We start from the raw sequence: 26166 nt of genomic DNA on the forward strand, positions 1-26166 counted from the left end.
AAACGAAGTTTGGTTAAGGTTTTGCTGCTTCTTGCATGTTGCATAAACTTGAACGAACAAGCACAGAAGTGATTATGCTGGAAAAACTTGCAGAGAAAGTTCAGGAAAATCTATATCGCAAGCTTTCGTTGATTGATTTCACATTGCCGGTAGTGCAGTTCGGATCATGTAACATGCAACATGCAACATGCAACATGCAACATGCAACATGCAACATGCAACATGCAACATGCAACATGCAACATGCAACATGCAACATGCAACATGCAACATGCAACATGCAACATGCAACATGCAACATGCAACATGCAACATGCAACATGCAACATGCAACAAACTTTTTTGAAATAGCAGTATATCCCTAGCCAGATGGTTGGGTTGGTAGGAAAACCAACACTATCAATCTTCAATCATTTTGTTATTTTCACTACATTCTACTTACAACCACGCCACTCTGCCAAGACCTCGGAATCCATTTTCATCAATGTGGGAAATTTTGTTGAAGCCTAGATCACTAGAATAATAAAAATGAACCGTGATAATTTTATACAAGTTTACTCGTGTTGTAGTGGATTGCTTTACTACCGATGCTTAATTCTTTTAATTTCAAATTCAACTAAGATCATCTTAGTTTCACAATTATCGAGGCAAATTCATAACAACTGAGAAAATTCGTAAAAGCTTTATTGCTCCTTCCATAAATAAATCATTGCATCTTTTGTGTTAAAAGCTTCGATTCTTATAATTAATAGTTATCAATAAGGTATTAATAACCTGCAATACTATGTTGCATGTTGCATATGAACTCACAGGTCGTCAAGGCGTTCCATGCCAAAGAAGAGGTCTTCAGTGATCATTTCTATTACGTTTATGTGAAGATAGCTAAAATGACACCACTACGTTAAGTATTAAACTAGAATCAATATGACTAGGAATATAAGTCATGTGAGAACTAGATATGAATAAAAAACTTTGGATATATCAAAGGCCTTCATTTGAAGCGTTAGAACTGATTGTGATTAGAATGAAGAACCACTTTCGTTAAGATAGTTGAATCTATAAGCTATTCATGACTACTTTTCACTCAATCGTATACATGCTTACAGAATCACTGACATTTAATTCATATGCAATACTCCAGTTTCGAGTTCTCTGTTGCTCAGATTTAGCCTCGATTTTGTGCAGAATATTTATGTGTTCTAGTGAAGTGTTTATATTTTTAAAGTTCTGCATTCTTTACTTTACCGTTGGTATTTGTGAATGTTTACACTCCGATACAAAGCCTGAGCTAATAAGTCCGTAATCAAGGAACAAAGCGGTAATAGACCTTTTCGGCATGGGGTAATTTTTTTCCATTTCAGACCACGTGTCATTCCTTTGAGAATAAGATTCTTTATTTTGAGCTGTATCCATATTCATGTGTCTTCTCATGTGCAACCGAGTGCAAACCTTAAACAAAGAAATGATACTCTAGGGAATGACACGTGATCTGAAATGGGAAAACATTACGTCAGAGCCGAAGAGGTCTATTTGGAACTCGAAACTGGTTCATTCGCCGGACATGAGTGGATAGTATCTTACAGTTTCCTCAAATATCGCAAGTCGTGCTTGGTAACGTTTTTCACTGCTCGTAGTCCGAGCTGGTTGTTTGAGAGACTTCTGCCAAGACAAGATAAACGAAAAACTTCAATGTTTTGTTTGTTTTGTTTTGCTTTTTTTTTGGTGGAGGAGGGGGGGGGGGGGGGGGGACGTGTGTTTATTTGGCATGGTTATTTTAACGTGTTCTTTTTTTTAATTTGTCGAGTACTTAATTACAGAGCGATAAGGTTGATATCTCCTTTGAATGCATTTTCTTCCACCACAGATAACTGATTCCCATAAAAATATCTGAAAATAAAAATTCAAAGACCGAGTGACTCAAAGCCAGAATAGGACGTTCGCATGGATGGCGTCATATTACTACAAAATGCTTCGCGAATTTCCTTTTACATCCGAATTCGTATTGACTTATAAGAATAGTAAGACAATTGGTGCTGATGAATTGAAGAAAAAAATGTGCAAAGGATTAATCTGGTAGGTAATGACGCCATAACGCAAATGTCTCTAGAAATTCACTTATCTAAAAAGAATTTCTGCCATTCATTCTCAAAGTTTCAGCTGTATTAAAATATCTTACCTTGGCCATCTTAAATTTCATTTGCAGGTTTCAATCATCTATTGTTAGCTCTATTTTTGCCTTCGTTAAACTATTTTTGGCACTTTTTCACAGATATTTTTTACTAGTTGTTGCATTACTTACAAGTGATTGAGGACGGGTAATCTATCAAACATTCCTTGCTTTATTTCTTTGAGTCTGTTAAAGTTAAGTGTCCTAAAATATATTTAAAAAGCTGAGAATTAAAATCATTTATACCAGAACGCGAGACATCTTTATAATGACCTGTTCCATCTTCTCTGCATCATCCTTTTCTGATATTGAAACAGGATGCATTGTGGTCTAGCTTGGGTACCAACAACACTTTATAAGGCATGGTAAACTCAAAAGATGTTTGCACCCAAGTTAGAGACATTGAAAAAAACGATAATAAAAAACGATTCCTGCCATCTAACATGGCTGCCTTCAGGTGATGGTGCAAAACCCCAATAACTATATTACTTACAGTGCTATTAATTTGGTCAATGTATGGAAGGCACCTGCAGCTATGGAGTATATCTTGTTGTTATCTATATACCTATGAAAACAGAATATAATGTTTATCATATAATAATAGCATGCAAATTGAATGTTTTTGGAGCTCATCAATGTGGCTTACAGGTATCGTAGAGTTGATGACAGATTAGAAAAGGTTGTCTTGTTTATTGAAGAGATGAGGTTCTCTGAGAAATCCCTGTTAGAAACCCGGCAGAAGATTGGGATGTCAGTAGGACAAGAGGAGCAAGAGGCAAGACAGAGGCAAGAGGACGACGGGACAAGAGGACAAGAGGACAAGAGGACAAGACAAGAGGACAAGAGGACAAGAGGACAGAGGACGAGGAGAACAGGCAGGACAAGAAGGGACAAACGAGGACAAGAGGACAAGAGGACAAGAGGACAAGAGACAAAGGACAAGAGACAACAAGAGGACAAGAGGACAAGAGGACAAGAGGCAGAGACAGAGGACAAAGAGGACAAGAGGACAAGAGGACAAGCAAGAGGACAAGAGGACAAGAGAGGACAAGAGAGGAAGAGGACAAGAGGACAAGAGGACAAGAGGACAAGAGGACAAGAGGACAAGAGGACAAGAGGACAAGAGGACAAGAGGACAAGAGCACAAGAGGACAAGAGGACAAGAGGACAAGAGGACAAGAGAACAAGGACAAGAGGACAAGAGGACAAGAGACAAGAGGACAAGAGGAAAGAGGACAGAAGACAAGAGGACGAGAGGGCAAGAGACAAGAGGAGGACAGGAGGACAAGAGAACAAGAGGACAAGAGGACAAGAGGACAAGAGGACAAGAGGACAAGAGGACAAGAGGACAAGAGGACAAGGACAGGGACAAGGACAAGGACAAGGACAAGGACAAGGACAAGTGCATAGAGGGGTGAAAGAGGACTAATCAGATGAAGAACTCGAATTCGAGAAAGTGCGAACCGTTACATTTGAGATAGCAATACTCACAAGAATAATAATCTGTCGAATCCTTGCCATGAATTATTACAGATTCTTTCAATTGAATTTTTCTTAAGAGCTCTGAAAAAAAAAACAACACAGTGACAAAAATTAATTGAAAAACATATAAGCTATCCAACGTATTTTCCAGATTTAGCATTTTACAGTTATGGGCAAGCAATTATAGGACGAAACAAATTTTAAGACTCGATGCGATATCAGCAATGATGACCATTACAACAAATATTGTTCTTACAGATAAGAGGCGTTTCTTGGAATGTTGTACGAAATGTTCGTTAATCCAATATTTTCACACTTCACATCCAAATTCACATCATGTACGAGGGAACATAAGCAACCAGATGGGCAGTAGGCTTGAACACAATAAAATAGAAAGAAAGAAAAGGAAAAATGTTTGTGATCACATGAGTTGGAATGCTTTAGGTGAACACTAAAGAAAAAAAAACGGTTTTTGAATGCTAATATGGCAGTCACTGATTTTGAAGTAAAATTTTACACCTTCTTTCTTATCAAACCAATGCATATAATGCATATTTTTTGTACTGTACTGTTTTTGTGCCGTGCCATATCCAGTACAATGCAGCGAACGAAAGCAGAAAGCATTTTACACTTCTAAGACTCGTATGCAGGTGCAACAATGCCAACAACTGCATGCCTTGACTGCCAGATCAACATGAATATTGCCTGATTGGTAGAGCTAATAATAGAGAATCTTTACAAAACAACAGCACGTCCTTCAAGCAGTGTCTTTCCGCGGTTTGTCAAGACATGTCGACATAGTTATATGCATAACGAATAGAATGTCAACTTGCAAGACTCTGAATTACCTATTGCGAAGACATGACTTGCGCAAGACTGGATGAAAAGAATCAGAGATATCCAGTGGCAGCTCCTGCATGAAACGTTAAAGAATTAAAGTCAACTGTAAAAAAGAGATAATACTATGCATACACTTTTGTTGAGCTGAATAGAAAGTGTGTGGGAAGAATAGAATATAAGAATGATAGCATGAAGGGAATTCAGAATCACAGTGAGGAGGGACACGTAAGTAAAAAGTAAAACCAAGAGACAACGAATTACCGAAGACGGAAAGAAGTTATTGGCATACAACTATACACGAAAAATTGAGGTTTTAAAATCAATGGTTCAGTCGACTACAAACACTCTGAATATCTCAAGACTAACCTCCGTGTTCTTAATGAGAATAATAATATTATATAAAAAATAAAAAATAAATAAAAAAAATAGAAAAATAAGAAGATAAAAACAAAAAACGCGGGAAGAGGGAAGGAATTACTGAATCCTCATCAATTAGGCAAACGAATTTCAAAATCCTAGCGTAGGCAGATACAGAAAGCCAGAAACATCTTACTTTTACAGAACAGAAACCGCTAACAACTATAAGATAGATATTAGATTATATTTACTTAAACCTTACTAATCATTTCTTACCGCACTACTTACCACTTACATATTCTTTTTCATTTTACTTTACTACGCATACCGCTAACGAATTTTTTTTTAATAAGAGAAAACCGAATCTCGATCGCTTGGAGATATCATTTGAACACGTATATAGTTTTTAGTTTCTTCAGCTGCTGAATGATAACGTTTCTCTTCACTTCCTATAGTGTTTTGGACGGATTTTGAGTTGCTTCTAACATGCACTATGTTCGAATATTCTTTGATGTGTTCTTATTTCTTATATAGCACGACTTGAATCGCTAGCTAGCTTCTAGATTATCTTACGATATCAATCTTACCTTGAAATTCGCGAGTTTAGATTCTTCATTTCGATATTTTTCAGTCTTAGATTTATTTTCTGGGTTTATAAAGTAAAAAGAAGAAGAGCATATCGTTGTTTAGGTTTTGATCCATGCCGTTCGACTGAGATCAACACAGTATCATTCCCCTTATTACTCCCAGTCAACGCCTTCCTTGACTGCGTACCGTCCAATCATACACACCTGTACACACTAACCAATCACAAGCCAAGGATTTATGATAGTTACCTCATTATTTTGTTTTTCACTCGATGTAATAAATTCTAGGTTTTATATTTAGTAAATTGACCAATTTCATGGCAGCTATCAGTATATTTAATTTGCCATATGTTAGGTCAGGTGCGAAAATAACTCGTTAATTTAAAACTTGATTTTTTTATCATGAATTTTATTAATAAACTTAACTTAACAGTAGGTTGCTGCTACTTTTGCTTATATATATACCCCATGGTCAAGTGTTCTTTGTTAGCTATCATTAAGTTAACGAAACTATCAAAGCGTTGTAGATTAAAATGGTTTCTGTACGCTAAATACTTGCTCTATTTTAATATAGGAGCTTCACGCGAGTCCAGATATCTTCTCTTGTTATCAAAGCAAAAAATTGGAATAGTTTTATTTTTGTCTTTTTATTTGTTCAAAAATCGACCTTTTTCGAAAAGATATGGCTATGACTTTTAGACAGTGTTCTTTTGGATTATTCCATATAAGGAACACTCAATTATCCAATCGGAGTTCGAGTCTTATCGGTATATAATCAGAAAGAATAATACATTTCAATATTCGAATAACGAAACCATTAATTGAACCTGTAGGGGGGTAAGCTTGAGCCGTTTTGCTTGAATTGCCCATTTCAACAAACAGTTACTTGATTATATATTACCATGTTTAATAACGAATCAACAGTCGAAGGTCAAGGTCACTTGGGGAAGACTGGCAAAACAAAACTTTAAATTTTCGTATTTTGAAATCGAAAGTATCTCATAAAGGGAAAAAAGTATTTTGAACAAAGGTTGTAGATATGACATTATTAATCCGCCAGCAAAAGTTATTGAATAAAGGAAGCCCAATTTATTTTTTCCATCCAGTGACAGTCATGTGATTATGACCTACAAATGGCCTATTGGCAGATGGTGCTTGATTGAGTCCGACCCTTCAGTATAGCCTCCTGCTTCTAATATAATGCCGGTCATGAGATAAGAAAATTAAATCTCGCTTTACTTAGCTCTAGACAATATCTTCACTACTAGCCCTCCAAGAAAGGTAATCGCAATATTTTCAGTATATCTTGATTTGCGAATTCATTTTTAAAAATAGCCATTTTGGCTACATCAGCAGGTTCCTATTTTACTGCAGTTTTCGATATTCTGCGAACTCAGTCTGCGATCTGCAAGCAGAAATCTGATTTTTCTTTGCTGTCAATCAATGGCACCTTTTATATTCTTGACTAGCTAGCGGTAGTAAAAAATCGATTTCGCAACAAACCCTTGAAATGCATGTCTGAGTTCGCAGATTATCGCATTAATTGGGAACATATTTTAACGGCCATCCACAAAATATTTGTCTATGCCCTAAGGGACTGGTAAATAATTACGGGAGGGAACGGTGGACGATAAATTCCCCAAAAATGCCTCCCTTTTTTTCAGGGAGCCCCTAAGAAGGAAAAAAATTTTTTTAGGACGCCCCCAAATATAGTGAAATTCTCCAAAATAAAACTTCGCAACGCCCCCTAATTTCATTCGGGTGAGCTTCACGTCGCCCCTATTTTGCTTTCAATTTTTTTTTCAGGACGCCCCCTATTTCTCATCCACCGCCCCCCCCCCCCCTTCCCCCCCCCCCCCCCCCCCCGTAATTAATGACCCGTCACTTGGTGGTAAAAGTTACTCAGCTAACAGGAAAACAATTTGGTTTTACCCCATGGAAAACCTCAGGAAAACGCTGCTTCAAAACAACATCATCAAGATGCGAAAAAAATATTGAAAACCCCTTGAAACAGTTATGAAATTGAAGGATGTGGTGTTAGCTTCAAAGGATGTTATTCATCATTAAGATTAGTGATTATATTTTCCTTAGTGGTAAATAAGATCAATTGGTTTAAAACTGAATAGCTGGGTCTGTGCACAAAATTAATGAGACTCCATAAATAGATTTTCTACAGTCTTAGCCAATAACTGAAGGAAACAATCAAGGCGGCCTCTGTATTCATTAGAAATCCATTTCAAGCAAAACCCAATAAATTACTATCAGTAGGACGTTTGTACTTCCATTAACGGAGATCTAAACATTATGGCTAATTCAGCTAGCTCGAGAATGCTTATAATAGATATAATAGATTATGTATATCGTAGTAAATACAATTCCTTAAAGGTTGTGCTGAGCAAAAAAGAAAGAAAAAAAAAATTAAGAAAAATTTTGGCTTGGATTAACTATTTTTTTTAGTAAATTACATGGTGTATTTTAGGTGTTAAGGTTGATTAGATCTACGAATGACGCAATATACCTAATCAACTTAAACTTTCCATTTCAAGCCGAGATAATGCGTTGGTCAATCTAACAAGAGAACAATAAGAGCTAGTTAGCAGAAATTTATAAGAAGTTGTTTTATTTCGTTTTAACTCATTACCCCCCACAACCAGGAAAACAATTGATAAACAAATTCATAGCAAAATTTGACGTGATTTTGCACTATGACATCGAAATTAGTAAATAGTACGTGGAACCTTGAGGATAAAATCTTGATAATAATCTACCAACGTCGTTTTGCCAAGTAGGAGGAGCTGATGAACTTTGATTTCAAACTAAGACAAGGAGGTGAAGTCGAAGCACAACAAGGACATCGACACTATAAACTACAGCCATGAACTTCAGCACCGCTGCGTCATCCTGCAATATGAATCTAACTGGAATTCCTTACATCATCTTTATATCCTGTCATTCTCTCTCAGGACTTGTTGCTCTAACTGGGAGTAGTTTGGTTCTGATGACAATTTACAAATCAAGAACGCTGCACACTCCATCTAACATGTTCATAGCTTCTCTTGCTGCAGCTGATGCTTTAGTTGGCTTGATCATAAACCCGCTTTACATAACGTTAACCTCGACCAATACTTGGGTTTCTTTTAACCCGCTTTATAAAGTCGAGAACTACATGTGGGTGCAGACGCTTGTCACCACATCTTTCAGCCTCAGTGCCATCAGTGTGGATCGCTTTTTCGCTGTGTTATTTCCGTTCCAATATCGGAAATCAGTAAACAAGCGGCTCTCCTGGAAAGTCATTCTTTCTATTTGGATATTTTCGTTTGTTTTTGCTATGACAAGTGTTATTGTAGATCATTCTGATGACTCTAAGCTCTGGTTGTCATCTTTGGTCATAACTTTTGTTTTTCCTTGCATCGTGATGGTGTTTTGTAACGTCAGTGTTTACGTTAAAGCTCGCAATCAAGTCTATAAAATTCGATTTTCATCAAGAATCTGCACAATGGAAGTTGTAAAGAACATCAAAACCCAGAAAGCTGCATGTACAATTGGCATCATTATTAGCTTTTTTATTGTCCTTTTTTGTCCTAATTTAGTATTTTCTGTCATTGAGTATGCTACATCTGACTCATGTAAAAAACTTTATATTTATCAGCTGTGGTTGTGGGGGATTTTTATTGCGTACTCTTCGTCTGCTGTTAACCCGTTTGTTTACGCAGTAAGGACACGAGCTTTACGCAAGGCTTGTCTTAGAGTCGTTTCTGATTCCTTTTCAAACAAAAAGGATTTTTATTTTTAAGGAAATAGTGCAGCGCACAAAATAACAAAATTTAAACGTCTAGCTATTAGAAAATGAAACCAAAGACAAAGGCTTCTTCAAAGGCATCTTTGCATATGTATGGGTATTAAATATTAATTTAAATGGTCAAAAATATTGGATAGCTGTCAGCCACTGATCGATAACAAGCCATCAGGCTTAGGAATGAAGATTCTTGGAAACATACTTTTCAACTAATGAACAAAAGCTTCTGGATCATGTAACTTGGTCGTTCAAACACTGAACAGAAAGATGGTACGTTTGGGAAGACCATGTGATTGATCGCTGTCAATCATTGAGCACAAACAAGTGAAGAAAGGTTGTGGAAGACCATGTGATTGATCGCTGTCAATCATTGGGCACAAACAAGTAAAAGAAGGTTGTGGAAGACCATGTGATTGATCGCTGTCAATCATTGGGCACAAACAAGTAAAAGAAGGTTGTGGAAGACCATGTGATTGATCGCTGTCAATCATTGAGCACAAATAAGTGAACGAAGGTTGTGGAAGACCATGTGATTAATTGATCGCTGTCAATCATCAAACACGAAAAAACGAAGGTTGTGGAAGACCATGTGATGGATAGCTGTCAATCATTGTACAAAGACCATATCATTGTACAAAGACCATATCATGCAGAGTACCTTTTTAGATATAATTTTGTATAATTTCTGGTAACTGCCATAAATAGTTCGCGTTACACAGCTTTGGCAAAAGCAATTAACGCGCGTGTTTACCCAATAACAGGTAAAGCTTATATTAGACTTATATTATTTGGTTAGTTTATCATCCACTTAGTCAGAAACCAATGAAATATATTTTTGAAGTATGTATACCTGACTTTTGACTGGAACCTTATAATATCTGAGATACGAGATACTTTTAGATACGAAAATAAACATGGATTCAAATTATCAATTTATGGCACTTTCTTGTCTCCATAGGAGCCCTTAGAAATTGTTTCCAAGAATGTACTCATTTTAGTGAAATAACAAAATAAACGGCGCTGGGCAATGTTGGTTTATATAACAAAATCATTTATTGACGATTCTTTCTAAGACTCTACCAAGATGGCGGTTATGACGTCATGCGCAAACGAAGAATTAAAATATCAACTGTAGTCGTTTTCTTATCAAAAAACTAAATGCTTGTGGCGTGTTGGGTTGATGCGTCGTGCTACTGTTAGCCGTACTTTTATTCATTTCGTTTAGACAATGACAATTAATACTTACTGCATTCTAGAGATGGGACACTCCTTCAAACGATCACTATACCTCACGATACCGTTACAATCTAACCATTACATCTCATTTATTTTCGTTCCTACCCTTCTACTTACAATCACATACTCTGTAATTCCGGTAATACTCCGGCAAAACAAAACAAAAATTCTTAGAAAAAATGAATTCCAATGACAAAAAGAAAATAAATACAGAAGAAAGATAACAGAAGAAACATCTCTTGGACTCTAGTGGTTCCGCGGAAAACTGGTACCCAGTTGGAGGCGCGCTGAATCATGGGGCTGTTTAAGGCGGAAACGCCATTAAAAAAAAATATGGTTGAAAGCTTAGCGAACTCTTGAGAAAACAGACCAAACTCGATTCGAATACTAACCCCCCTGTTTTACCCATAAATAGAATAACACACACAAATGTAATTCCCCCCATAAATGTAATAAAAATCAACCATAAATGTAATAACAACCATAAATGTAATAACAGTCAACCATAAATGTAATAATCGACCCCACCATAAATATGTAATAAAATTTAACCATAAATGTAATAAGCAAAACCCTATCACTAGGCTATCATTTTTAATAAATCGGAAGCTTTAGTCTCTTGCATCTTCAATTTTTCAAATTTCTTCACATTTTTTTGATAGTCATTTAATTTTCCAATTATAAAGACTTTTTAAAGAGCGGATGTCGGCAAGATGATTGAAAACAAATTCTTAGACTTTGTCAAAACAAAACTTTCCATTAGCTAGTACATCCGAGTACTTCAAATGGACAATATTCATAATAACAAATTAGACATGCTCATGAAGATATCGGGCACTTGCAAGCTTCGCAAAATAAAACTGAACCCGAGTATTGTCTTCTTTGGCTAATCATCCTCAGATCGATATCGATCTGGTCTTGAAGAATAAGGTAAACAAACTGAACAAGATTTCCTATTCGTTTATACCAAATCCTTTTTTCACCCAAAGCGAGACCCGACAATTGATGGTTTCTTTAAGGCCGGTTTAGACGGTACGATTTTCGCCTGCAACTATCGTATACAACACGCTCGCGCCATCCTACAACTCAAGTCGTAGCGTGTAAATCAAGCCTACAACTCGCCTACGACAGACACGAGCGTGTTGTATACGATAGTTGTAGGCGAAAAATCGTACCGTCTAAACCGGCCTTTAGGTAGCGAACTATTTGACCAGGCTAATTCACTCGTCAACATTGCCTTGAAAATTTCTACCATGCAAGAATCATTACTCGATACCAGTTTGAACTGAACCATATTGTACAGTATTTTGAAGAGAAGCTATTTTTCTGTATCCTAATACCTTAGAAAATCATATTCGAGAAGGTGGGCGATGGACTAATAAGCAACTTATAGAACAAGGAGTTGTCGAAGCAAAAGACTTTTGGCGCACGCATTTTTTTTGTCGCTGCAATTTCAACGAGTCATTCCGCCTTACCAAATAGCTAGAAGTCGGCTATACGTTCAGATGCAATAATTTAGAATTGGCATAAATAACAATTAAGTTTAAAAAAAAAAAATAATAAAAAAAAAAAAAGATTAAAAATGTATCGGCAGTATTTACAAATACACAGCTTCTGAAAAAAATTTAACATTATAGGTTTCTCGTTTCAAATTTAAAATGGTTTATATCCCTTATCTACGTTACGAAAACTGTTTTCACGGCTGCACGCGCCAAAGATCACTGAGTGTATAGCTATATTTAGTCATGGTAAGATGAAAAATCAAAAGAAGAGCCATACAGGTGTTAAAAGCTTAGATCCTTAACCTCTACTTAGGCTTTATTGATATATCATCCGGGATCCAGCTTTTCCACTCATAACAAATATTTTCTGTTCTTGACTTGTTATTCGATTTGATTAAAGAAAATATAGACATAATGCCCCCGGGCTGCTAGAGGGATTTTAATTAATAGATATTGATATCTGTGTTTACAACTGATTAAAAAGAACCGAGTCCAATGCTCTCTAGGAACAAAAGACTTGAAAAGACCACTAACGAACTGGCTTGCATCGTCAAAGCTGCTAACAAACTCGTGCCATGCAGGTAGTTACAATTTTTTTCTAGCTATGTATTAGCCACGTTAAGAACTTAGCCTTCAGTTAGGTACAGCCCTAAGGCGATACTTATTCTCGCGCTTTGCAACTTCAGCTTTGTGTCGCCTTGAAAGCGAACATGCTGGGTGATTGCTCGTAATGCAAGTAAATAAATAAATTGTTTAACCACCGTTTTGGCTTGTTCTCCTTCTTTCTGTTTTCTATTGTTAACATCACAAGATAAAGTTTTCTATATACACACACATACATATATACATGGCATTAGGGGCGATCAACGACCCTTTTGCAACCCTTTGAAACGTAATCATCGTTTTATGGCAATTTATATTGGTTTAGATATGGAGACTTTCTTTCAACCGAAAACAGTTCACGAAAAAAATAATTTAAAAACTCTCGTAGATCATTGGTACCAAAATATCTCTGACGAGCACTTAGTTTGGCTGATATTATATAAAGTTCTTAAATATACGCCGGTCAAAAATCAAACGCCAATGGCTCTTGAATAGTCTATGGAAGTTACTTAGAAGCCCCCACTTCTTTTTAAGATGACAGGTGGTCTGAAGTTTACGGAACTATAACAAACTATTACAAGATATTTAACTTAATACTGAATAGCATTAGCGTAGTAGCCTTAAAGCTGAGATAAGCTCTTCCATAGCTATCGCAAGCTAGGAAATGAATGGATAAAAAGGAATCAAGGAAAGAGCCGAATTTTCAAATATGAAGGGTCAACAGGTAAGCTAGATTGACATCCATAATTCATCGGAAGGTTGACTTAAAAGGAACCCCTGAGCATGGGAATAACTAGAGGTGTTGACGATCACGAATGTTGAAAAACAAACCTTTACTTCTTTATGGGGAAAGACCTTGACAAATTGAATGGAACAAATATCGCGCGCCGGTAAAAGATGTTATTAGCAAGTAACAATGGCCTGTAATTATTTGTCAGACAGTATTCTTTAAACTATAATGGTCGGGTGTTAATTCTTATGCTAAACAGTCCAATTGAGTCATCGAGTGTTTGCTACATAGAAAACCTTTCATTTATAAAACACAATTATCGGTTCTGATAAGACGTGCACGCACATTGATAGATAACGTTTGACTACTGCGTTTTTGAATTCTCTTTAGATTATTACCAAGACAAGCTTGACTGACCATGGATATCAATAACAGTATGGCTTCATCTTTTAACGCGAGTATGACGATCAATTCTAATCAATCGTATGTCCACTGCGGGCTCGATTCACAACGAGTGAGCCTTGCCAAGTTGATAGCCTTTATCATACTGATGGTAGCAGCACTTGCAGGAAATATCTTAGTCTGTTTGATCGTGTACAAAAACACCAAAATGAGAAATACTTTGAACTATCTGCTTGTCAACATGGCTATCTCTGACCTTGTCATTCCAATTTTGGCTTCCACCACAAGAATCGTCGAACTTTCAACACAAAATAGCGAGTGGAGAGTCGAAGGAGACATTGGGGACTTCCTGTGCAAGTTTGTTTTTTTCGTTCTTGACATGTCTCCAATTGTCTCGATCTTAAGCCTTGTTCTCATAACTTTCGATCGATTTGCTGCTGTAGTTTTTCCGTTCATGGCCACAAAATTATCCTCAAGATTTCGCAAATATTTCATCGGTCTTACGTGGATCATCGCCATGGCATTCTGTTCGCCACACTTCTACGCCGTTAAACTGCAGAATAAATTCTGTGTTATGGATTGGGATTCTATCCGAGCTCGAGTGTTCTACACCATCATGTTGATGATACTTTTCATCATCATTCCTTTTGTACTCTTGCTCGTGATGTACTCCATGATACTCTACAAGATGAAAACCCGCCCTAAAGATCTAAACCAAACGGACAAGGGTAGAAGAAGGCGCCAGTTGTCAAAGAGAAACATCACACTGCTATCTTTCGCTGTAGTCCTAGTATATGCTTTCTGTTGGGGCCCTTACTTTACGATACTTATGGTGGCAACCTTTAAATGGAGATGGGATCTTAGCCATGTTCCTTGTTATTGGAATGACATTGTATTTGTGATACAGTACCTCGCCTACTCCAACGCTGCGATCAACCCCCTTTTGTACTTTATTTTCCTTAAAAACTACCGAACTGGTTTAAAAAATATTATTCCCATGATAAGATGTTTTAATCGATATAGGGTTATTAAAACTGCAAGGTCCCTGATGGTGAGAAACACAAGTCAGAGGGATAATGGAAACACAGTTGAGATTGAAGCCAGGCTTTAAAAGACGTCCTGATTGAGCTGCATGGTGACTACATTCAAAACAGGCTTCTAATTGAACGCAAACGTGTTCTTTTAACGTATACTTGAGTACTGATATTGTGTATTTTTTTAAGCTATACTGCACTTAACAATAATTGTCAGTTATATTGGCTTTCAAGTTTGTGTGTCAACGGAATACGTGTCAAAAATTAATTGATTTGTTGAGCATTTTTTGATTATTGGCCAGTTCTCTTTAATTTCCAAGTTGGTATACACCATACTGAACATCCAAATTATCATAAGCTTATAAATTCATTAGTTATTTTTGTTTTAGTCGTTACTCTACAGCAGCTAACAGGTGACTTCGCACATACTGCCATGAGACACCAGCTTTTGCCGTAACAAACAATGAAATGCTACCAGCGTTGTAATGCGTCTTTTGTTTTCCAGGGTAAAATAAAGCATTTGGCCACTCAAATACGTTATTTTAAGCTTCGTCTTGCGTTTTGTATGTATTATCGTGGGTGTGCCTAGGAAGTCATTGGCATTTCGTAGTTGTATATGCTTGATAGAGTCCTTTTGTTGTCGACTTATTCAATTAAGCATAATACAACACGCTCATCTAAAGAAGCCCACCATATACAACCCTACAATTTGTTTATATATAATATTATTTAACCCTTTAGATTAGATTTATTTGCTAGCTGATAAAACACGATCTTTGCGCGCCATCAACTATAGACGAGGATTCTATCTTGCTTTGCATCAATATATTATTAATCAAAACCTTTTAATTCTATCGATACTCTGAAACGAACTCTAAGCTGAATTAATTAAGTCAGGGTACGGCTAACTTGCAGATCGCACTGGAATTAGTGTTGGGTTTTGAGGAGGGAGGGTAACTGGAGAACCCGGAGCCGAAAATCCTGCAATCAAGGGAAAGAACTAACAAACTCTACTTGCATGCGCATGAGATTCCAAGTTCGACACTAGAGAAAAACGTTTGCGCATGCGTGCATTTCAGCACGTTTTCTAAGGATTTTGAAGAGTTTGAGTGAGAAAATAAATGTTTGTTTTCCCCAAGTATACAAAAAAGTTTGAGAGTATACTTTTGTCAGACCAAGATACTGTATTAACAAACACAATATGAAAGAATTAGCCTTAAATTTCAAGCATGGACACTAAGTTTTGACATTTTGTGAAGTCCAATTTATCAGGCATGTTTGAAAGTCAAATTTCATATGTTTTGACTAATTTTCATAAGGATTCAGAGCATGTGCAGACGTTTTTCACTCGTGTGGCCAAGTTCAGGAATCGAATACAAGACCCCGTACAGAGGTTATAAACGAATGCACCACCGCTACAAAGACCTGTACGGAGCTTGTTTTTTCATTTGTAAAGGTAATTAGATATCAATGATATTCTTCTGATATAATTGGAGATTATATACACTGTAGATATTATAGAGGAAGAATGTTGAAAACTATTTATTCCACGCGCTCTTTCATTCGTTCATTCTTTATGACTCCTTCCCATAAGCAGAAGTGCTCTATATTTGCTGAGCATAAATATTGGAAGGTTATCTATTCGGATAAGGGCTTAAACGAGCAACACACTTATACAGATATTGAAATCAAATAACGACTGAAAACAAGACAAAAATTAAATTAAATGAGAAATAAATCCAATGAGGAAAAAAAAAAAAAAAAAAAAAAGAAGAAGAAGAAGAAAAAAAAGAAACTTTCTTTCTTTCGTTCTTTCTTTCTTTCTTCCTTCCTTCCTTTCTTTCTTTCTTTCTTTCTTTCTTTCTTTCTTTCTTTCTTTCTTTCTTTCTTTCTTTCTTTCTTTCTTTCTTCCTTCCTTCCTTTCTTTCTTTCTTTCTTTCTTTCTTTCTTTCTTTCTTTCTTCCTTTCTTCCTTCCTTCCTTCCTTTCTTCTTCTTCTTTTTCGTGTGCCGTTTGCCGTGATCAAAAAATATAATCAACGAGGCGAGCCATCAATTATTCAACAATCCATTTTGCTATCACGATAATAACCATGTATTGTTGTCTTCACTTGGCAAACACAACCCACACACCTCAACAGTTGATCAGTCACGTCCCTTACAGGTCTTTCGTATGGATTTACACTTTATCATTACATTAATTGTTTTGATGCTTGTGCGTTTGGTGTTCATATTCAACACACCTCATCGTTGTATTTCTTCCAAATTAAACATAATAATAGCTTAAGTAGATGCTATTTTTTATTATTCTTAGTAAAAACATACAAAAAACAAAAAACCTCTCTTCAACGTAAGCTCCTCATTTTTCTTTTTGAATCAACATCGATCATGAGCTGCCACCTGTTATGCCTCGCACATGCGCGTCTAGCATTAGCCCACTGATTGGTAAAATAGCGCCAAAGCCATAATACTTAAGTGAAATAATTTTGAAGAGACGACTTAAACGAACATAGAGCTCAACCCCTAATTCTACTGTTTAGTAACGTCAGTCAATATTGTATCTTAGCTGTGTACATTAATCCATGTCGTAAACGAAGCTATGATATATAATTCCATATTAGTCCAATGCGAAAGACACTTAGCCCGGAAATTCTCCATCTTGACGTAGATTTGAAATAAACTGATTGGTATCTTTTCACTAATGAACAGTTCGCTGTGGCATTTCCTCAGCTAATATTGAAGAGTCTTTTATAAAATTCCCGACTTGATTCAATATCATGAAAACTACAGTAAAAAGGGTTGTTTGCTTCCGGCGTTGTGCAAACGTTGAGTAGCAAATGTTGGTGTTATTTTGTTCTGGTTTAATGAAACAATAGTAAACATAAGTAACTAGTATCTTCTGTTTAAGATCAAGGACAATATATTATCCTAAATTTCGAAATGACAATGGCCACCTTGGCTTTATAGAACTAAGGAAGAAACTTTGTTGAAGACCATTAATACCGCACCAGTATCATCTAATGCTCACTAGAGTCATTCACTCTTGAATGAGCTTGAATACTAGGAAGTGGATAGGTTAATTATCTTGCAAGAGAACTACTATAGTGCAAACAACTCACTCTAGCAGATAATCCGGGGAATGTCTATAACGTCGACTGTATATGACGGGGGTTTTAATAGCAAAACGCCTAATAGCTAGGTTTTTGTAGACTTTCATTGCTGAAGAAAGAGAGAGGAAGAAAGAGCGAAAGAAAAAAGAACAAGACGAAGGATAGATAAAAATAAAGTGACTGAAATCAGCGGCGAATCAAGAAATTTTAGAAGGAGGTGACTATTACAAAGATTTTACCAGGATGCGAGGAAAAGGGGGGTGGCTTTCGAAGGATAATACTGAGAAATATGAGCAAAAGGTAGCTAGTCACCCCATTCACCACCCACAGATCCACACCTGGAAACGACAACTGTCCTTCTTATCAAAAGTATTTAAATTAAGAAAAGATTCAATTTGTGTCGTATTCTCCCGCTAAGAACCCACCTTGCACACCGTCATAGGATGTCCATTCTAAATTTCAAATCGCTAACAACTAATACAAACTTCCTGTATTCAATGTCACAACGACTAAACCATCTACGTAACAACAAGCTGGCGTGTCATGACGTATTGGTATACCCATGTCACCTGTATACACGCTCGTGCTTCTCTCCATATCACAACTCTTTCCAAAGGAAACCTTGTGTCGTATACAACTCTTTGCAGGTCGCCAGCGGCTTAGATTTTTGATTTTGATTTTGATTTTTTTCGATTTGTATTTTTACCGGATCTTTTCGTGTACTGTCTAACCAGGTTTAAAGCGAGCGCATGGTATTCCTAATGACTCGCCCACACGGAAAACGCTCAAGCTCGTCCCGGAAATCGATAATTAATCTGCGAGAGCTAGATTGCGTGTACTAGAGGATATCACTATTTTCTTGGACATTAAATTTCTGCAGTGGATATTGTTTTCGAATAAGCCTTTAAACTGTCATTTTTAGGGCTTTTTTGTTTCCTTCTCATCATTCGTATACACCTAATTCAAAAAACGTTCTCATCGCCAAAGGCGATAGGCAACAAGAGATAAGTGAGAGAGAAAAGAGATAAGAGAAAAGTGATAGGAGATAGGTCATTCCAAGATCCAAGAATAGCTGGAATGACTTGTGTTTCTGCTTCTTATTCTAGTCAAGAATCTTGGTGTTGAGATTGATTCAAGATTCTTTGTATTCAACGAAACGGCATTTATTTCCACTATGTCGGAATGACCTCAGTATCGCCTATCGCCTTTGGCGATGAATAAGTATTTCAGTGAATTATTATATAGGCGTATGTAGATAAAAGCTGTAGATACGTAGAAATGTCTGAAAGGACCAAGTGAAAGAATTGGACGTGAATCTATCATTACGAAATTTCAACCAAGATAACGGAGCTTACAGCTTACCATTTGCATGGACCCTGAAAAATGCTAATATCGTGAAACTGCTAACTGTTCGCATTTCAGACAGATCATTTCATTAAACTCACTCAGTAATTAGACTGTAGGTTCTGCCGTCCTGAATAGCAGACAAATTGCTTTTTATAATATCCTTAACGGATATGTTCATCCCACGTTCGCTCTTTCGTACCATCGGATCGGTGACATTGCTTGGTTGATCAAGGCATTGAAAAGACGTGAGGCCAAAAGAAAAAAAAAAACAAAAAAAAAAAAAAAAAAAGAAAAGAAAAAAAGAGGTGCACATGGATGGTGTGGGAGTATTATGTACTGATTATTACTCTAACTGTTCTTTAGTTGTGTTTTTCATCAAATCGACTTGTCTCTGAAAGCTGGCAATTACGATCGGAGGCGCACAGTAATTAATGCTAACGAAGCGCTTTGACATTTCAACAAACAATGTGGACAGGTTATACAAATCTATTTCACTTGGAAGCCATTACAAAAAATAGGCAGAGTTCATTTCCTTTTAATCAGAGAGACAGTTAGGCGGTAGGGCATAAACTGAAATCGTCTAATAGCGATTTTACCTGCAAATTCAAAAATTATCAATGTCCTGACAAAGTTGCAGCTTTAACGAGCAAGTAATAAATCTGGGATGTCGATAAGACATTGCTCTCGCAAATCGTCCAATCATAATGAAGGAAATTCCATTCTTGACTGGCAGGTTTGTCAGTTGTGTAATTAAATGGCCAACTGTATGCATCTTTAGCTAAAGTAGATTTTGGTATGAGTTACTGGATTAAAAGCTACTTCCGTCGTCTAGCGTTTGATTTCAAGAGTGCGATGGTTTGAAAATGCGATGGTTTCAAAATTGAAAATTACAAAACAACTTCTTATTTTGAGGGTGTGTGTGTCTTACACGTGTTTTGAATCGCTAACGAACTGGTCTGTATTGTACGTTTACAGCCAGTGTTTTATTACAATTATGGAATGAAAAAAGCTGAATTCGCAGGTCTCTGCTATTTACCATATTGTCTAACCTTTATACCTTTCTTGCGCAAATACATCCGAAAAAGCTTTTACTCTGTTTACTTTTCTCTGGGTTTGAGATTACTTTAATCTCAAAATGATCAGAAATTCTCTTATGAATCGATAGCCGGCAAGTCAGTTGACAGTAATGCTGTCATAAAAGCATATACTAGAAAAAAAATGTGAACAAAAAATAATTTTATTTAGGGATGAGAATTTCGTGTAAAATGAGAAACTAAATAATATCCCAAATTCCCGGGATCCTGCGCATGCCCCTTGGCCCTGTTGCATAGATTCCAATATTCAAGTGTTAAACCAAGCCAACAACCAACCAATATATTCAAAAGCCATATCATGTTTGGAGTATTAAACCAAGCCATCAACGAACCAATATATTCAAAATTGACAACAAGCCATATCATGTTTGGAGAAGCAGTGTTGTTGTTATTTATCATTTTATTTCCCCCTTAGTACATAGTGTTTATATATTATATTCGTGCATGATTCACATTTTCTCAAACTATTCACAAGGACTTCGTCAAAACTGTGAAATTATTTCGTTAATGAAGTGAAAATGATTATTTTAATCAAAAGATTACATAATTTTACTGGAAAAGTAGTTAACCTGTTCAATTTTCCCGATAAATATCAACAATATTAAGAATCTTTCAATTTCCTTAAAGCTTCAATTAGGTTATATTCAATAAATATAGCAAAAAGCCTTCTTCTCAATCGAGGCTAAATATAATGAAGAAGTCCGGTCGTTTATGTATAAATAAAATAAGATAAAATAAAATAAAAATAAAAGATGTCATTTTGGTGTAAATGAGAAAATAGTAATAAAAAGCCAAGATGAAATTTGGAACTTATTAACTACTGAAAACAAAATATTAAAAATGCTGCGAAAGAGATGAGGAATGAAAGGCTTAATTGGAAGCAAGAAAAAAATACTTCAACCGACTAATACAACAAAACCGATGAAAAAAATTTCAAGTCCTAATTATAAGTTGACTTTGATCCAGTTGGATATATACATATTTATTTGTAGTATTTTAGGATAGTTTTCCGTGGTCAGTTTTAAGCTAAACTGCAGTGCAAGCACTTAGTTCAGGAAGAGTCTGTCCTATATCTGCTTCTGCGCCGCTGTCAGTTTGGTGTGTGGCCCAAGTGCCTGATTTGGTTCTTGAGCTCAATCGTTTTTGGTACTGGGCCTTCCACTGGGCGCAAGGAATGAGTTTTCGAATCCCTTGTCTGTAGTTAGCGCTCAGCACGAAGTATATCCAAGGATTGGTAGCAGTGTTTGAATAGTTCATGAACAACGCAAAGAATCGAAAAGGGATCATATCACATGGTACTCTCCAACCCCATTTGGTCATAAGGAGAAGAAGGTTGACGATAGTTGGGGTCCAGCTTATAATAAACACGGCAACCACTGCAATTGATAGCTGAAGGACGTTCGTCTTGGCCTTCTCGTAGTGGCGGAATTGGCGTCTGTCACTGGACTGATGACCAGGGATTTTACGGCGCTTTACTATCATAAAAATGATCGAGTACAGAATCGTAATGATCCCTAGGGGAATGAGAAAAAGTAGGACTATTAAGATACTCATGTATTTAGTGTGTACTGCATCCGGTAGAGGGCTCCAGTCTATAGTACAGTACATGACGTCTGGAGCTACTTTTCTGATGTTGGTAAAATGAAGATATGGAGCATGGAGTACCATAGCTATGATCCACGTCATTATTATTATCACGACTCGAAGTTTGCCACGGGATGTTGATCGAACCTTTGTCGGGGTGACAACTGCAAGAAAACGATCAATGGCAATGAGAACAATACACTCGATTGAAACCGCCGTACAAACATCTTGGACGTAGTACAATAACTTGCAAAGGATTTGGCCTATCGTATCCCCAATAAGCCACCGTCTCGCCTCGTAGAGAATGTCAGTGATTATTCTTGGGATGACACAGAACTGTACGATAATATCCGATATGGCCATGTTGGCAATGAAATAGTTGAACGACGTCTTCATTCTTGGAGTGGAGAAAATGATCTTTACTAAGAATGAGTTTCCAAATAACGCTGTAAGCCCCATGATCGAGTAAAGACTTATGAAGACCACTTGAAATAGCGTTGAATTTTCTTGGCCCCATTCGGGACATTTGCTATTCGGAGCAGCCGTGGTATTGTTTGACTCGCGATAAGAGTAGCTCAGATTCATAATGATAATCCTGAGTGTGCTTATTCGTGATGATCGTATTTTGATTCGTCTCAGTTCTTAGAGGAAGGCTATATGTTTTGTTCGTCTAATAACTCTGGAAAGCGCTTTGGAAATCTACTTGCCAGTGTCCAAATAGCCAGCTGGAAGGAGCGATAGTCGTAAGGCTTCTTGACTGATGACGCTGAAAACCAGTTATTCGAATTCTGTAAACCAAAATGTTTGGCTTTCCAATCCCAAATCCTGACATACAATTGGCAATATTATTCTGGCTAGGATTAAAAATACTGGCCTTCATGTCTTGTATGGAAGCGCATATTAAGATACCGGAGATCTAACTTATTTCACAGTGGAGAGCTCCACTATCTTTTATATCACTGGCTCACTTCATTTGGTCAAAAATTTCACACGATTCTTATTTACTTATCAATCATTTGACTGTGTACACCTGTTCATGAATTTATACATCGGTGATCCAGGGGGGACTCTTCTGATAAAAGAAATACAATAGAAATACAGATAAATTTACAAATTACATGGGACGATCCAAACATAAACCTTTAGTCTTTCCAAAAGTAAATTAAAATGAAAGCAAGGGAACAATACCTCGCTTTAGAAGAAAAAAATCCAAAATTTGTACAAAGGGAAATGCGTTCTTAATGTTTTCTCCCCCTAGGTGCTTTCAAAAGGTTTTTTTGCTTCGCCTTAGTTGAATAACTTGAGACCTTAGTTTAATGAAATTTTATGTAATTGATTGTGTTTGAAGGCAATTGTGTGGGACAAGCTACGGTGTTGTATAAGACAAGCGATGAATGGTGTAAAAAACACACAAGATGATAAGGATGGCAATTTCATTTTGTTCAGTTGGTTTTTAGATCTTTTTTCTTCTTCAGCTCAGGGACATTATCAATATCATCAGTTAGATTATGTTCTAGATGTCATGACAGTTAGCTTGTGCTTTCTTTATGAAACATTGGCTGCAAATATATTTTTCTGATCGACTTGAAGCTTTGTTTTGTTTGTTCATCTGCTGGTCTGAAAAGGCTTATTGATGTGGGCCTAAAGCATTGATAAAATGAATTCAATAAAATACAGAACTATTTCATTAAATCCGCTCAAAACCAGTTAGCACTGGTTAGGATATTGAAATCGTTTGTTATTAACTATTCAATAAATAAATTCTTACCCAAAAAGCGTTGGAAATGGGTAAATTTGGAATATGAAAATAGACAACCTTGCACTAACTCGTGCGTCGATAGGATTCACTAGAATCATCTAGACTTTTAGAAAGATGCTAACTATAAACGCATAATTCATTTTTTGGCTGAATAAAGGCTGTGTACTTTATAAATTATAAAGATTTCTCCGATAAGTTTTTTGTTTTTGTTTAACCTCATTAATCCACCTGTTCTTATGTTGACTAAACTGTACATTTTATTGCTGTACTCCCATGGCAAGCTTCAAAATATAGTTACAATTTACCGCATTTTGTTTAACACCTTATCTTTTTCGCCAAGAATATTCTTCAAATGCTTATATTGAGCGAAAAACAACGCTACCTCGATTAAAAAGGTGACAGATTTTTGATTTTTGCGTCTGTCATGTACAAATATTATCGCGATTCAAATCAACAAAAATTTGTCTAAGGTAAAAAAGTTTTAGCATATGTTTGTCATACATTGACACCCAAATCTACCCAATAATATTTGCATGACGTTAAGGATTCGGATAAAAACGGTTTCAAATGAAGTTGACTGCGAATTCAGTCGTCTTCTCTATCTTCCCCAGTCTAGTCGTGGAAAAAAAGAATCTAAGAAATTGCCTCGTCTGCTAAACCCGGATGCATTTTGGTAGTAATTTGATTCGGGTCAGGTTTTACATAACACTAATCAAGCTCTTCACTAACTTACCTATTGGACTCAACAAAGAATGGATAATATACACACACAGGTTATCAATAGGCATTGTAATAGATAAAGTACAAGCCAGCTGCACGGAAAATTTAGTCCATCCCTTGCACTGAAAAAGTACATAGTTTATTTAGTTGACAGAAACAAAGCTGGATTAGTTTAAATTTATTGTTTCAAATTTAATCCAGAACTCAATTAGAAGGCATAGTTTTGTTATACCATAATTAGGAGGGCTCATCATTATTACTTTTTTGGAAGTAAGAGAAGCTTGAATCATTTCATACATGCTAAATAAGAGCAGTTCCATAATATTGGATTTAATATTGAATATTTATTATTAGCAATAAAACTTCATGAAAATTTGAACCTTTCTTTCGAATATTAACTATGCCAACCAAGGACGGATCCGGGGGGGGGGGGGGGGGGGGGGGCAAAGGGGGGCTGAAGCTGCTTTTTTATATTGTTTTCCGTTGTGTTGACGGAAGAAACTCAATTAGCCCCCCCCCCTAAACTCAATTAGTTCCCCCCCCCCCCCTCCTAAAATTTTGACTGGATCCGCCCTTAGCTGGGTCATATATTATTATTCGTTTGGCATGTTCTTTTGTTTTGCTTTTTCTAACTTTTCCTAAATTTTAACTGGTTTCATCTTTCATATTCCTTTTTGATTTAATTGCCAATGTGCTTTTCAGTTTTGACAGTTATCTTTTTATTATTCGTATCTCTGAAGTTCATCATATGTGCATTGAATGATTCCCTCTTCCACAATCTTGCCCGTTAACAAACGGAAACCATAAACATATCATTTGACAACAGATGTTTTGAATTGTTTTAGTTTGTTATGTTTGTTTTACATGCTTGAAAAAAGCCTAAAATCTACCAAAGTCTACTCATTGAGAAAACTGCCTCCCTGCATTTAAGTGATAAGTGTTGTTAAAGAAGATTGACAAACTTCCAAGTCGATTCAAGTCTCGTCTTTTCCAAGTAAAATTCAACAGGTTTTGAATTATTGTGAACTTTAAAAAGTGTACATCAGTTATATCAGTTTTGCCCTTCATTTCATTTATTAATATACTGTGAAATTTACTAACGTAAATTTACGTAAACTTCCATTCAAGAAAAACCCAGCTGCGATATAGGTCAAATATAATAATTTTTTTGTTTTCTTTCGATTTACAGATACATCTAAATTCTTTATGTCATATTGAATTACTTATGAACCTCTATTTTTTTATGTCAGATTAGCTGTTGCTTATGAATTTTTAAAGGTGTTGAACTACTACTACTACTACTGCTACTGCTGCTGCTGCTGCTGCTGCTACTGCTACTGCTACTGCTGCTGCTGCTGCTGCTACTGCTGCTGCTGCTGCTACTGCTACTGCTGCTGCTGCTGCTGCTACTGCTGCTGCTGCTGCTGCTGCTACTGCTACTGCTACTGCTACTGCTACTGCTACTGCTACTGCTACTGCTGCTGCTACTGCTACTGCTACTGCTGCTGCTGCTGCTGCTACTGCTGCTGCTGCTGCTACTGCTGCTGCTACAGCTACTGCTACTGCTACAGCTACTGCTACTGCTGCTGCTGCTGCTGCTGCTGCTGCTACTGCTACTGCTACTGCTACTGCTACTGCTACTGCTACTGCTGCTGCTGCTGCTACTGCTGCTGCTGCTGCTGCTACTGCTGCTGCTGCTGCTACTGCTGCTGCTACAGCTACTGCTACTGCTACAGCTACTGCTACTGCTACAGCTACTGCTACTGCTGCTGCTGCTGCTGATGATGATGATGACATTTTTGCTATAATAGATTTTTC

The 26166-nt window shown here is 36.7% G+C and overlaps 3 protein-coding genes across 4 annotated transcripts; 1 reads left to right on the forward strand and 2 right to left on the reverse strand.

Annotated features, from left to right (window-relative positions):
• Window positions 1-438: 438 nt before the first annotated feature.
• Window positions 439-5542, reverse strand: LOC116291573 (uncharacterized). The gene is made up of 9 exons (XM_089038930.1): window positions 5434-5542; window positions 4498-4562; window positions 3906-4023; window positions 3659-3730; window positions 2661-2732; window positions 2300-2371; window positions 1582-1659; window positions 811-882; window positions 439-514 (listed from the first exon to the last, which is right to left on the reverse strand). Exons 1-9 carry the CDS (start codon window positions 5460-5462, stop codon window positions 439-441), a joined length of 654 nt encoding a protein of 217 aa, XP_088895056.1. The 5' UTR covers window positions 5463-5542.
• A 6925-nt stretch (window positions 5543-12467) lies between these two features.
• Window positions 12468-15282, forward strand: LOC116291583 (QRFP-like peptide receptor). 2 transcript variants are annotated; one of them, XM_031698767.2, is made up of 2 exons: window positions 12468-12548; window positions 13691-15282. In XM_031698767.2, the coding sequence occupies exon 2, from the start codon at window positions 13719-13721 to the stop codon at window positions 14811-14813; it is 1095 nt and encodes a 364-aa protein (XP_031554627.1). In that variant the 5' UTR covers window positions 12468-12548; window positions 13691-13718; the 3' UTR covers window positions 14814-15282. The 2 variants fall into 2 exon arrangements, with proteins under 2 accessions (XP_031554627.1, XP_031554621.1); XM_031698761.1 differs by lacking the exon at window positions 12468-12548 and adding an exon at window positions 13383-13460.
• A 5727-nt stretch (window positions 15283-21009) lies between these two features.
• Window positions 21010-22823, reverse strand: LOC116291561 (neuropeptide SIFamide receptor-like). Its single transcript, XM_031698742.2, has one exon. It carries the CDS (start codon window positions 22452-22454, stop codon window positions 21312-21314), a length of 1143 nt encoding a protein of 380 aa, XP_031554602.1. The 5' UTR covers window positions 22455-22823; the 3' UTR covers window positions 21010-21311.
• Window positions 22824-26166: the final 3343 nt, after the last annotated feature.

This window comes from Actinia tenebrosa, unplaced genomic scaffold (genome assembly GCF_029948245.1).
Source record: "Actinia tenebrosa isolate PJP-AT-01 unplaced genomic scaffold, QUT_ActTen_1.0 PGA_scaffold6__47_contigs__length_16458017, whole genome shotgun sequence".
In the NCBI taxonomy this organism is placed as follows: Eukaryota; Metazoa; Cnidaria; class Anthozoa; order Actiniaria; family Actiniidae; genus Actinia; species Actinia tenebrosa.

What these genes read in the sequence shown, in the direction of transcription:
- LOC116291573 (XM_089038930.1), bottom strand. Translation starts at nt 5,462, where the DNA reads ATGAAGAATCTAAACTCGCGAATTTCAAG. An exon ending in TTGACCAAATTAATAGCACT is followed by an intron (nt 2,372 to 2,660) that starts GTAAGTAATATA and finishes AATATATTTTAG; the next exon opens with GACACTTAACTTTAACAGAC. An exon ending in TTGCGATATTTGAGGAAACT is followed by an intron (nt 883 to 1,581) that starts GTAAGATACTAT and finishes GTGTCATTTTAG; the next exon opens with CTATCTTCACATAAACGTAA.
- LOC116291583 (XM_031698767.2), top strand. Translation starts at nt 13,719, where the DNA reads ATGGATATCAATAACAGTATGGCTTCATCTTTTAACGCGAGTATGACG.
- LOC116291561 (XM_031698742.2), bottom strand. Translation starts at nt 22,454, where the DNA reads ATGAATCTGAGCTACTCTTATCGCGAGTCAAACAATACCACGGCTGCT.